We start from the raw sequence: 13402 nt of genomic DNA on the forward strand, positions 1-13402 counted from the left end.
GCACAGGCTGAATTTCCAATGTATCTTGTTGCACAATTATTTATATAAATAAGGATATCAGTGGTTAACGATCATGTAATGACTGTGAACACATCTTGAAGAGGCCAAGGTTTTCTCGTAGACTGTAAGCATAACCATTTAATGATGTTTTTTAATATGTATCATTCTCTGTTTACGGTACCCCTCTTAGAAGTTTGGGCACAGAAATTTATGGGACAGTAGCTGTTAGTGCAAGTCTGGACTCCTGAAGCCTGCAGTGCTGCCGAAGTCCCAAGTCCTGCAGCTTGCCCAAGGCCAAGAACCAAGTCCTGGTGCTCACCCGAGCACCAGGTGACTCCCTCTTTGCCTCTTTTCTTTAGAGATGGCCACGGTGCTTGCTCAGGGTTCAGGACAGTAAGAAGTGCTTGCCCCACAGTGTTGCCATAGTCACTGTGGCCTTTAAACCAAGATAAAAAGATCACAGAGTGGCTCTAAAAGTGTTGTTCTACCAACTTGCCTTATCTAGAGTCAGCGCAAAGGAAGGTCAAACCCACTGTGTTGTAATTTTTCTGTTGTTAGGTCAGCCACACTCTGCTCTTTTGGAAAGTAAAAAACACTTCAGTCTTCTGTTTTTAAAACCACATCTGTATAAATGCTTTGTGTACTGTCTCATAATAATGGGCACTCAATTTGGTCACCTCTAAGCTCAAACCATGTTGGTTGGGAGGCAGTAGTAGCTGGATGGGCAGCAAGAGCAGGTGTGAGTGTTTATGACCACAGGATGACAGACATGTTATAGAGGCCTGTCACTCCTGAGCAGCTGAGCCAACTTACCTGTTGTGCTTGGAGGCTTCCGTTTGTGGATGATAAGTTTCTGTGGGAGGACAATTAGATTTCTTGGTCTGAGCTGACAGGAGGCAATGCTGTTTTTTGGGTTTTTTTTCTTTTTCTTTTTTAAGCTTGAGTGCTGAGAACATCTGTTTGTGTTTTCTTCTCTGCATCCTTCCTTTCCTTGCCCACTTTTCTGTCTCCTGGCAGGCAGCAGCGTGGAGTTTGATTGGTGTGCTGTCTCCAGTATCCGCACGCTGCGTCAGCTTGGCAACAAGACCGTCGTAGTGAATTGCAACCCGGAGACAGTGAGCACAGATTTTGATGAGTGTGACAGACTGTACTTTGAGGAGCTGTCATTGGAAAGGATCCTGGACATCTACCAATATGAGGTAAAGAAAAGCAGAAGCAGCAACAAAAAGCCATGAAGCAACCCAAACTTTTCAAAATTCATGTCACTAGCTTGCTTTGGTGGAGCAGCTGGGGATGAGTGGGGAGAGCTTGCTAGCAAAAGCTGTTTAGTTTGGATCTCGATGTTGCATTTTACACATCGTTGATGTTCCTAGCAGACTGCTCAATAATGAATGCCAAATAAATATTAAATTATTTTGCAAGATACCATATTGTGCAATATTTACAAGCAGATTTAATTTGCTGCACAGTCATTTATCGCACAAATTGTTCTGCCCTTGCAGTGCTGAGCTTTAGCACTTAAGCATACCCTTGACTTTAAGCACAAGTACTCCCCCTGAAGCAGTAGAACAAGTTATGTGCATAATGCTAACATGTGCTCAAGAACTTGCAGTCTTGGTCTTGCAATAGAGTGGCAATGTGGTCGATGGGGTCCAATATGCAAGTAGACAGGTCAGGAAGGGACATTAGAATTGCTATCAAACCAAAACATGTTCCAGCTCCTGATACAGACATTGCACTTGTCGGTCTGGAGTTTTCAAGTGCTCAAAAGTGCTGATACTAAGAGATGGAGAAGAATCCCAGACAGATTTGGTAATGGGTAATTTTGGTAATGGTTTACATTACATATAATGTAAACAGTTGGTCCCAACATGGAAAACATTGATTTCTACCTGGTAACACACTCATCTTGGATTTGTGGCTGAGGCTTTCAAAGGCACTTACAGGAACTTATCTCACTTGAAATTCAGTGTGAGTTGGCTGTGTAACTTGCTGAAACAACTTTGCAAAACCCAGGTCATGTTAAACTTATGATTTTTCTTGGCTTTTTTTTTTCCCCCAGTATGTGACAACTTGAGCTCATCTCTTGTGAATGGGTACAAGTTTCTAAAATGGTTTTATAACCTGGCTGCCTTTTGATCATTCTCAAATTTGGAATCAAGCAAAAGCACATCAGAACTCAAGTCCCAGTCTCTAGGGTCTGTTCTTAAACCATTTGCAAAATACTGTCTAGGACCATTTTTAGATTGTATGTTCATATTTTCCTATTTGTACATCTTGTTTTAGCTCTTCTTTAAATTTTCATGTAAACAGGCTGTTACTGGAAGGCATAGATTTTGGACAGGTCAAAAGACTCTGGTGGTTCTCTGGAGTCTTAAAGGCTGACTTGTGAATGCTTTAGGATTATCCATGAGACAGCTCTATAAGCATTGAACTCTTGTTTACTTAAGCAAAACTGAACTTCTGAACTTGGGGCATGGAGGAAACTGGTATGACAGTTTTTCAGACAAATAACACTGATGAAACACGGCATCTAATTACTGCAGGATCAAAGAGAAGGTACAGATAAGTGATGAGGGAGCAACTACTCATTTAAACACATAGTGCTAGTAATTAGCAAGCTGGGTAAGAAAAATATGTGAAAAGAGTAATGCCTACATACTGAAGCTTGCATTATGCTGCTTGTCACAGCAAGGCTTGGTGAGTTTGATGGGAGGTGTTACAGATCTCGAGGTCTAATAGCAGCATCCTGTGGTACCCAGAGCTGAAGGTGAAGGACACTCTGTTGACAATTTCCCCAGCTCAGCCAGTCATGCTCATCAGCTGGACTGTGCTTATGCTTCTGGGCATGTTTTTAGCCTGTCCTGCTTGTGAAGTAAAGAAAAAAGTGATTGTGAGAGGAGAGAGTGCAGGGAGGGGGCAGCAGGAACAGAGGTGATAAATGGGAATAAAAGAGGAGAATGGGAATAAAAAGGGAGAGAAGAGAGATGCTCAGAGTTTGCAGAAGATTCTGCTACTCTGACTTGGGTATGAAAACAACTGATTTGATGTTTGCTCTGGAGGCATTAAAGCCATCAGAATGTGAGCCTCAACACACAAAATTAGGGTTGTGCTGTCTAATAAGTCCCAAGATGAATACTCAGCTGTTTTAGAACACTTTTATTTAGTGACAACAGGAAATGGTATCATTATGCCTAATTTGCAAGTAGTGAAACTGAGTCTTTGGGGAGTAAAGGAACTTCACAGAATCATGCAGAAGGACATAGGCAAACCTGGGAACAGACTCCAGACCTTCAGCAGAATGTGGTCTAAAATATATCATTTGCTATGTGTCTTTTATTTAATTGAGTGAGCTAAATGTGCCCTGTTAACAGAATACTTCCTCAGGCAAATGCAGTTTGAAGTCAGTCCCTAAGGACACAACCAAGTTAAAAATTTAGGATCCGTTTCTGAGATCCCTCACCAATCCTTCACGTAACCACCCCTCCCAGTTTAACATACAAAGAACATGAATAGCGCCATGATTTCAGACTGATCTTCAAACTTTCCTGCTCCTTAGCCTCATTTAGTGGTTCAGTGTACAATAGTGGCAAATACTTTGACAAGTTCTGGACCATTGGCAAACCATAGGTGAAATCGTCAGCAAACAATGGACACAACCCTTTGCCCTCAGTAGAGATGATACATCAACTCCCCTAAATGTCATTAGGATTAGCATCAAACTCTGGGCAAATATTGAGCTCAAATAAATAGGTGCTCTGACTTGTCCCAGTTTTTCTGATTAGACAAATTAGGCTACATTGAGGAGTGAGGTTATCAACGAGACCGATGGGGCTGGAACCTGCCTACCAAGAGCTGCTCACAGCTTCGCATGGTCCTATCCCAGAGACATACTTAGCTGTCCCTTCTCTTTCCCTCCCTCGTGTCCCTTTTACCTCTGCCTCTCTAGTCAACATTCACAGCTGCTGTGACTCACTGAGCTCTGCACAACAGAGCCATGCTTTGGAGGGAAGTTTAGTTTACTGTGAATGTGCAAAGTTAGGTGGTAGTCTATAAGGACAATAATTAAAAAAAATTCCTTCCCTCAAATTTATTGGCTTTTTGTTTCCAGAGAAGATGTTCCCTTTGTATTTTAATATCTATCTGCTTGAGGGCCTCTTCTGATTCTTTTTCAGTTTCTAGGATCATTCTGAAACAATTCATAAAACTAAAGGAGGCTCTTAGGTACCATTTTAATGGTCTAATTTGTTTTCAAACTCAGGGAAAAGGAAAACCCAACTCTATTACTAATGACATAAAAGCAAGGTAGTAATAAAAAGAGTTATTTTTGTTATAAAGGGGAAAATAATTCTCTCTAGGCTTCTTTCACTCTATTATGAGTAGTGTATATTTTAAAGATATCTATTGGCAAGGATGTTATTAATTTTCTTTATAATTAAAATATGGCTAATGACAAAGTGATATGCAGGGGAGTCCATTTCTCAGTGGGCAGACATTTCCTGTTCCCTAGCAGGGCAGTGGGCTACTCTTTGGGCAAGACCATGCTTTGGGATGTAACAGCAGAAATTTAGATGAAAAAGTAAGCAGCAGCTGGGTCTCAATTTATGGATCTTTTGGAGTAAAAATGACTATATGATTCTTTGCTATCTGCTTGAATAAGCCATCTCCTCTGTCTCCTTGGGGCTGGAGTCCATAATGCCATTCCAACTTTGATGTAGGCAGTATTTGGATTTTAGAGGCTCATTGACTAGAATTGTTTTAAGGCAAGAAATAAGCAGCAGCTGAAGAGAAGCTGTTAGCTGGGACATTCACATTTCAAATATGTTGAGGATAGATTAAGATGTTGGTTGACCTTGGCAGCAAAGCTAGCTTGACTTGTTATCAAACAGGAACCATTCCAAGCTGCAAGAAGGGGGTTGCTTATTCACTATCTGGTTCTTGTCCATGTGTGATGATAAAACGTCCTGGGACTAGAGATAAGTACTGTATTTTGGATGGGTCTGGAAGCAGTAAGGAACAGATTTTTTCTTCTGATCTGGAGATGATGAGCTCCGATGTCATGACATAGCCCCGTGTGGGCACAAAACAGCCTCTGTCCTTGCTCCACCCTCGGCTAATGAGGCATTTTTACTCCCTAAACTCTTTCAGATGGTTGCTGTTGGCCAGCAGCAGCATGTCATCCCATAAGTGACTGCATAGCGAAAAGGAAAATTATCTCCAGCACTGTATATTACCATGTTAAGCAAATAATAATCTTGTAGACCTTGGGATAATAAGTGCCGCTTAAATGCTAGTCTTTTTTAGTGGATTTTTATTATGGCAGGAAATTAACCACATTAAAGTTGAGCGGGGTTTGTACTAGCATTTATCATCTGTTTTTTCTCAGTCACTTCTAGTCCATCCTGCTCTAAGCTTACACATCTGCCACTTTAAATCCCTTTAAATCCCTCATTAAGAAGTTCCTCTTCCAGGAAGGCCAGTGGGGCTAACCTTCTTTGGGAAAAACACACTTGTTAATTAGAAGAACACTGATACTCTAAAAAATAAAGGCAAACCATGGATCACCTGATTTCTGTTTCTTGTTTGTTAGAGTTGGGTAAAACTTCATAAAACACATTTGATTCAAAAGAGCCCTTCACTACAGCTGTACTGTGGGCCTGATTCTCCTTTGGGCAAGGTTTCACCAGCTTTAATTTGGAAGTAAAGTGCCCATTATTTAATTACCCTCCATTATTACTCAATCTAAATGTAATTCATGTCCTTGTCATTGTTGCAGATACTCTAAGGCCTGTTATTTTTACTATTGAAAATTTTCATGCTGAACTAGATTGTACTTCAAAGCATTAGGGAATCTATGTAAAAAAAAAAAAAAAAAAAACAAAACAACAAACCAAAGCAAACAAACAAAAAAAACGAAAACAAAACCAAAAGCCCATATTTGCACCTGAAGAATGATGTGTGTTTGTAAGTGAGCTCACCTGTCTTTCATTGTTTGCTGTTTATTAGTTCCTCACAGCAATGAGCATGGGAGAGGCTGTTTTCTGGGAAAAGCTGGACTGAGAAAGAAAGGGGACCTAAAAACGTCTTGTTTGTTCATGCTACTGTGTTCAAAGGTCGCAGCAGGCAGGTGGGAGTGGGCTCGGCTGAAGCAATGGTCCCCATGTAAATAGAGGAGGGAAACCTTACCCCACTAAGTGGAGTTTTGTGTTTGTTGTGAGATGTAATGTTTTCATAGCATAGTGCCCTTCCCCTGAAAAGCAAAGGAACATGTGGCAGCTCGGTGCTTATCCTCGCTGGGAACGCAGGAGCACCTAAACATGACATGAAAACAAGGTAACAGTCTGTGGTTCTAGCAGAAGTTTTAAAATCTTGGCTTGATGTCAAAAGGTGTGTAAACACTGCAGATTTCTTTAGTTTCATGGGGAATTTGACCTCAAGCTGCTGCTGGTTTTTGAGTGATATCGAGGAGGATATTGCTGGTTTAGAGAAGCTACGTTCTCTGAATCACACTTCACAGCCTGGGTGCCTCTGGTTCAGTGCAATTATGATCTGCCTTTACTCATAGCAACCTGAAAAGTGATGTAATCTAAATATTGGATTCCTAGTTATAGCAGCTCATAATGTTAAGATAACTTGGACATGACTGTGCTCCTTTCTGTATGCCAACAGGGATGCAGTGGTTGCATTATTTCTGTAGGCGGGCAGATTCCCAATAACTTGGCAGTGCCGCTGCACCAGAGTGGAGTGAAGATCCTTGGCACAAATCCTTTGCAGATTGACCAGGCAGAAGATCGATCCATATTCTCAGCTATTTTGGATGAGCTGCATGTGTCCCAGGCTCCCTGGAAGGCAGTCAGCACAGTGGTAAGTTGGGCTGTGCATCTGGGAAATGATGAAGTGGCTGGGGGTTGTTATGAGCACCTGCTCAGAGGAGACTGACTTACTGATACCTTTCAAGATTCCAAAGACATTTGACAGTTTTTTTTCTGCTGATGTTGAAGAACTTTTTGATCCCTGTAAAGTGATGCTGTAGTGTCACTGGGAGTGGGATGGAAACTGACAGGGAAGTGTCTTTAAATCACCTTTACACAGCATGGGGTATATACCCAGCAAAAGTTAGCACCCCTGCCAGGCTACTCTAGTTTACCCTGCTGGCTTTGAAAACTATTCTAGCAGGTGGAGATTGCAGAGGAATAGAGATGTGTTGGCACTGCTTTTTTTTTCCTGGTGAAGCTCTATGGACAGGGAAGGTCTGAAGATGACAACTCTGGAACTGAGAAGTCATGTATTATGTTCAGCCCAGGCTGTGGTCTCCTGCTCCCCCCTGCCCCCCTCCAAACTTAATGGCTAGTAAAGTGCAAATGCAGTTAGAGTTGAAATTTTGGTATGACTTTACAATATTTTCTTGTTCACAGTATTTTTTTCCTCCCTGTCTTTAGAGAGATGCAGTTGAATTTGCAAGCTCTGTGAGTTACCCATGTTTGCTGAGGCCTTCCTATGTTCTGAGGTAATGTTCAACCATCTGAGCTCATTGGGTTGGGGGTATGAACTACAAAAGCCTCTTTCAGATAGAGGAGAGTAATTTCAGGGGACGTGTGGAAAACATTATGCTAGGTACATGTGGCATTCTTAATAGGTAGGATGACTGCTTAAACCAATAAAGGAAGCCGGTGATCCCATATGTCCATCAGGCACAGATCAAAGGTAGAACAGAGTCATAACAGTGTCTGTTTAGCTGCATTACCTTTTTTCATGTCTCAAGGCCAAAAAACATGAACCATCTGGGATATTCCTTAAGGTTCCTGAGAATACTACCTGTACAATTAAGCGATAAGATTGTTTACCACCAGAAAAAACAGAAGGGAACATGCTGAGGCCATTTATTGGGGTTGGCCTCTGTTTTCAGAAAATGACAGCACATCTTTTGTATTCAGCTTCTTATTTGCTGAGCTTCTCTACTTACAGGCATGTTTCATGTCCCTACACTATGGCAGCTGCTTCTCTTTAAATAGACTTTGTACAGAGCCACGCGTTTCCAACAGCTAGACTTTTTGAAGACGTTACACCAGTGCATACACACAGCAAACACACACACTCTGAATGATCACCCTTCTCTGTGAGGAGTTTCTTCATAGCTGCATGACTAGGCACAGAGAGGCAGTTTGCTGGGCTCAATTTACAATGAAAATAAATTTGAGACAGGATCCTTTTCATATGAAGGAGAGACATATCAAAATGAAGAGGCACAATATTTTCAGGGGAGCAAAAAAAAAAGTATTTAAAAAGAAGAAAAGGATTTCTTGTATGTTCAACCCTCAAGGAAATATCCTTTAAAAGACTACTGCATGTGGCTTTTCTATCCAGTTTCTGAAGCTTGCAGCGGGGTTGCAAAGCAAAGTTAAAAACCAGCACTCAGATCAGGAAGATAAGTTAGACACTGCTCCTGATGTCATTCTGCAGATTTTTAGGGAACACTTCTTTTAGCCTATTGTTTCCATCAGTATTAAATTCAGTATAGGCCCTTTTCATTCTAAGTATTTGCTAAAGGGTGTTTGGACGGGTTAGGGGGACTTCAGGGAGAAAGATGAAAGTGCAGAATGTCAAACCTGAGGAAATAGGAAGTGAAAAGCCCTAGCACAGCGCACTGTCTGGCCTCTATTTGCAGAACAGCAGCAGGTCCACAGCCAGACTTTTTTCATACTTTGAACAGATATGGCCTTTAATATTTGCCAGTTGCCTTGGAAAACTAACTGCATTTCCCCACTAGTTATGTACTGTGCATACCAGCTCACATCCTCAGTGGTGCTACTGACATAGGTCCATGGATTTAATTGAACTCTATTGATTTAGATCGGCTGAAGAGTTAGTCTGGCAAGCATAATCACCTAGGTACTCGTGTCTATTTATCTTAGGATAAAGTGACTGATTGCATGGGATAGATCTTTGCTCCATCTTTGGCTTGCCCACCAAAGCAAAGGGAAAGCTGAGCACCAGTGGTAGAAATGACCAATGTAACATCTTTTTTAAAAGATTCTTGTCTTTCAAAGGGACATGAATCACTGGCTCTTGACCCATGTTCCCCCAGATACCCCTCTCTGATGTTACTGACAACTACATTTCAAAGTAGCTTTCAATACGGTGTCTATATCTGCTCTGCCTCTCACATAAGGACTAAACATTAGGGGAGGGGCACAGTGAAATGGTCAGCAAAGAGCAGACTATTTTCATCTGCATTTACACTGTTGCAACCATCAACAGTGGCCTTTGTATTCCTCACTTCATCTGTCACCGATGAGCAATTGGGCTAAAGTCAGCAAAACATCTATTTTGTCCTGAGCTCATAGCTAACCTGAACATATGGTCAAAGTCTGGGTCCTTAGTGGGGCTATCTGGCTGACTAGCCATCTCATCCAGCTTAGGAGGAGCTTTTTAAAGGCTTGGGTCAGAAAGGGGATTTGGCAGCAGTGCTAAGGCTACACAACCACAGTTCTTTGTTTGATTCTTTGTTATGGTTCTGGAGGTCACTTCCCTTCCCTGGGAAGTATAATGGAGGTTCACTGGGTAACAGCTCTCCCTTTATTTCAGTCAAGAGTGGAGCAAGTAGCTTGAGTCAGGAGCTTGCTTGGCTAGTCTGTCACACAAAGGTAGTTGGCAACCTGTGCTGTGGTGTCTAACACTCTGATAACTCCCTTGAAGCCACAAGGGAAGCTGGCCTGTTTTCTTTTCTTTGCCATTCTCACAGTGGGTCTGCAATGAATGTAGTATTCACTGAAGAGGAAATGAAGGAGTTCTTAGCAGAAGCCACCAGAGTCTCTCAGGTACCAGTCTTTGTGCTGCTACTGCTTTTTCTTTTTGTGTTTGCTATATTTGTTTCACCTTTGTTGTATTTTCCATCTCTTTGTTTCTGTATTGTGTTTTCATCACTTTCCCTTCCTTGTTTGGGGAGGAGCCAGTGAAATCCGAGTTTGACTCCTCAGTTTGCTCCCTAACGGGTAGACCATGGGAGCCTGTGCAAACATCCTTACTGACGCCACTGGGATGCCTGCATGGTGCAGGGGTGGCAGTTAACTGTTGTACCCAGGTGTCCATTTCTGACCGGTTAATTATACAAATAAATGTAGGTTAGTGGGCTGGGACCCCGTCCAAGTTTGCTAGTAGCAGGTTATGCCAACCAGCATAGAACTGATAGCATCTTTCACTTAATTTCTGAACTGTTTTGCCTGGCTTCTTTGAACAACTTAAAACTTCATCCTAGCAACTTCTCTCTCACCAATGACTGTTTTTTGTTTGGTTGTGGTTTTTTTTTTCCATTTTAAATGCAGGCACATTTGCAAGATTTTTCTATGACATTTAACTCTCCAAATCATGTACTGAGTTCCATTTTCCTTTGATACAAAAGCAGGACTGCTGCCTGCTTACTGTTAATCCAGAGGGATTATTGATCTGCAGAGTATGTAATGCAGAAGATGAAAGCTTTGTTTTCCATTTTAAATGTTTTTCAAAAGCTCATTTGGGGATTTTTTTAAGTGTCTTTTTTTCTAGCAAAGGGTAGGATTTGGTCTAGTACGTTGAAATTTAGAAAAGAAAAATCTGAGCAATTTCCCAGACATGAATACTTCAGAACATATTAAACAACTCAAAGCCTGAATTTCTTTATACCTTCTATCAGTGTTATTGTACAAGGGATGTTTGGAAAGATGCAAATGTGGGAGGAGGAGAAAGTTAAACAATCGAGGTTGAATGAAGAACATACAGAATTCAAAGCCCAACCTCTCAACAGTCTCTCAGTTTGGCCTCACCTTTTGGTCTGTTTTCTTCTGAGGGTCCCCCCCCCCCCCTTTTTTTTTTTTTTTGAATGGTCACTGTTCAGAACAGTACTGTAACACCATAAACACTACTGTCACGGGAATCTTGGGGTTAAAAATAACTAAGTCAAAGAGAAACTCTCTGAAAACATAACTGGCTATGGAAGCCAGACATATTACTGCTTACTCAGGGGATTTCTTAGGCAGTTAAAGCTTGAAGAACAAAACCATGTGGTTTTTAAGCATATGAGGCAAATTATGAGTTTAGCATTTCATCAAGAAAAGATGGAATGAAAGGGAGATAAAGTATTAATAGCAAAGTATTAATATCCTGAAGGATAGGTTAGTGTGGAGGCAACCAGACCACTTACTATCATCTTTGAACAACTTTAAAGGAGTTTTTGAAAGTGGGAGAGTACCATTGTTGCGTCCATCAGAAGGAATTATATAACTAATTCTCAAAAGACTACAGGGTCAATCTGTGATAGAAACTAGATTCTTAGCAGTGCTCAGCCTCCCAAAACACCTAGCTTCTCTCTGTACTCGCTGAAGTAGTCTGCTTTGTGTTTACCCACACACTCACAGAAGCAGACCAGGCAGCAGCCTTAAGCCACATTCAGTGGGACAGATCACTTTCTCATGCTGCTGGATGGCTTTATGATGTCAATGGATGAAGCTTGGTCAGCTTAACTTGTCACAGCTTGATTGGCTTGAATTGGGCAATGTTGTTCTTCATTGCTAAGAGGTCTCATCCCTGGTACAGGAGGCCCCACTGGGAGTTGAAGTTGTAGAGTCTTTGACAATACGTGATGCATTCCTAGGGGAAAGAGTGGGTGTTCCCATGTGATACTGATGATGTCTAGTTCTGCTACAAAAACAAGGCACTGACGCTTGCTGCAAACATGACCAGTGGCACACCATGAGGCTTTGGGTGCTCTGCCCCTGATCTTGCAGAGACTTACACTAGAGTTACATGCTAAATTTTTGCTAGCATAGTCAGACTGCTAAGGGAAAACTTTCTTCATCCAGTATTTTATATTGAGAAAAGCTATAGTATAGTTGAAGCAAACCAGAAAAAAGGTACTGTATTCTGCTTCTAAATTAGGGGTGTTTTTTAAGTCTCATCAAGGCGTTGTGGCCTGTGAGTAGTTCCACAGAAGCTGGCAATATTAGTTGTGAGCACACAACTGAACATGAGCATCTTTGTGGGACACAGGATTAATTTATCTGATTACAAAGCTTTACCTAGTTCAGCTCCATCCAACAGAGCATCTCCAGATAAAGTGCCTGACCAGTGTTGCTCTGTTGTTTTAGCTGCTTTGCTTATGGTGTTGTGTCATCATGGCATTCATGTTGTCAATAATGTTCAAAACTTCTTGTGCGAGTTGAGACAGATTGGAGTAAACGAGGTTGTATGCACATACAAAATATTCTGGTGAAAAACTGCAGCAAGACAGAAAATTACAAGACACAAGCTACTAAATTTATGAAACAGTGTAGGCTGTGGCATTGTCCTTGCCTGTGAATTTACCCTTGCACTGGTAAATGTAAGGAATTGTGTCTTGTAACTTTTGGAGTTGCTTTACAGTTTTTCAAGAGGAGCCTTTTGAGCATGCACAGTTTGTCATTTATTCCATTTTATTCTCTAATAAATAACAGGCAGTTAACAGTGGATGGGACAGGTAAAATGTTGAGACATAAAGCTGGCCAGGAAGAATGCGGATTAGATTTTTAACTGTCTGTTGGAGCAGCTGGCTGGAAGAAGAAAGCATTAGAGGAGAGTGGGAAGTGTGAGCTAGCATCCCAGAGACAGGCAGGAAGAAGAGGAAGGAAGGAAGGAAAACAATATATACCGGGGAATGTATTGAGAGTCAAGGACAGGTCGTTCCTGGCAAGATATAATTAGTGGCAACTTCTCCCTGGGAGACTTAGGAAACCAGGCAGAGAAATGAGAAATGAATGGATAAGTTGCCTAAAATATATGACTCTCTAAAATAGCAAACAGCCAATATACAAAGTCATTAAGTATGCCAAGAATCAATTACTTTGTGAAGCATTATGTCCAGTGAGGTGGCTGGGAGGCTCAGAGGGAGGAAGAATTTAAGATCTTGGAGGTAAGGACAGTCTTTGGGAGACAGAATTGGAGGTCACTGGATCCATACACATGTCCCACTACCTTCTTTTTGCTATGATCTCACTTAAAAGCTCTTTGTTGGTTTTGCCCCAAATTTCCTTGTCATGGTGACGTTATGGAATACTCAAACTAATGCACCAGTGGCTTTGGGGAAATCACACCAAGTTTCCCCCCATTATTTCTTTGCAAAGTTCACTTATCTGTGAAGTAAGGATATTAATAGATTGGTCTTCTGGGATTCTGCTTCCAAAGGTTTTCCAGTGATGAATAGTGGAGCGCTTGGATGGTCCCCAAATAGTCTCAAATAAAAACTTTCTTCTTTTATCTTGTCTTGATGACAGGATCACCCCGTGGTACTCACTAAATTTATTGAAGATGCCCGTGAGGTGGAAATGGATGCTGTAGCCAAGGCAGGAAGAGTAAGAACTTAGCTTTTCTTTAATATTAAACTTGTTTTCAGGAT

General features: G+C 41.4%; 1 protein-coding gene across 1 annotated transcript in view; it reads left to right on the plus strand.

Moving 5' to 3' along the window:
• The window catches only part of CPS1 (carbamoyl-phosphate synthase 1), a gene marked incomplete at its 3' end in the record, with an annotated part of 97636 nt that overhangs the window by 66081 nt on the left and 18153 nt on the right, over positions 1-13402 (plus strand). Inside the window, exons 25-29 of the mRNA XM_082483563.1 lie at positions 1018-1199; positions 6670-6864; positions 7440-7507; positions 9743-9818; positions 13281-13358. Coding sequence (XP_082339689.1) covers positions 1018-1199; positions 6670-6864; positions 7440-7507; positions 9743-9818; positions 13281-13358 — 599 coding nt within the window. The remainder of the gene's footprint in view (positions 1-1017; positions 1200-6669; positions 6865-7439; positions 7508-9742; positions 9819-13280; positions 13359-13402) is intronic.

Source organism: Vanellus vanellus (genome assembly GCF_965231255.1).
Source record: "Vanellus vanellus genome assembly, chromosome: 5".
In the NCBI taxonomy this organism is placed as follows: Eukaryota; Metazoa; Chordata; class Aves; order Charadriiformes; family Charadriidae; genus Vanellus; species Vanellus vanellus.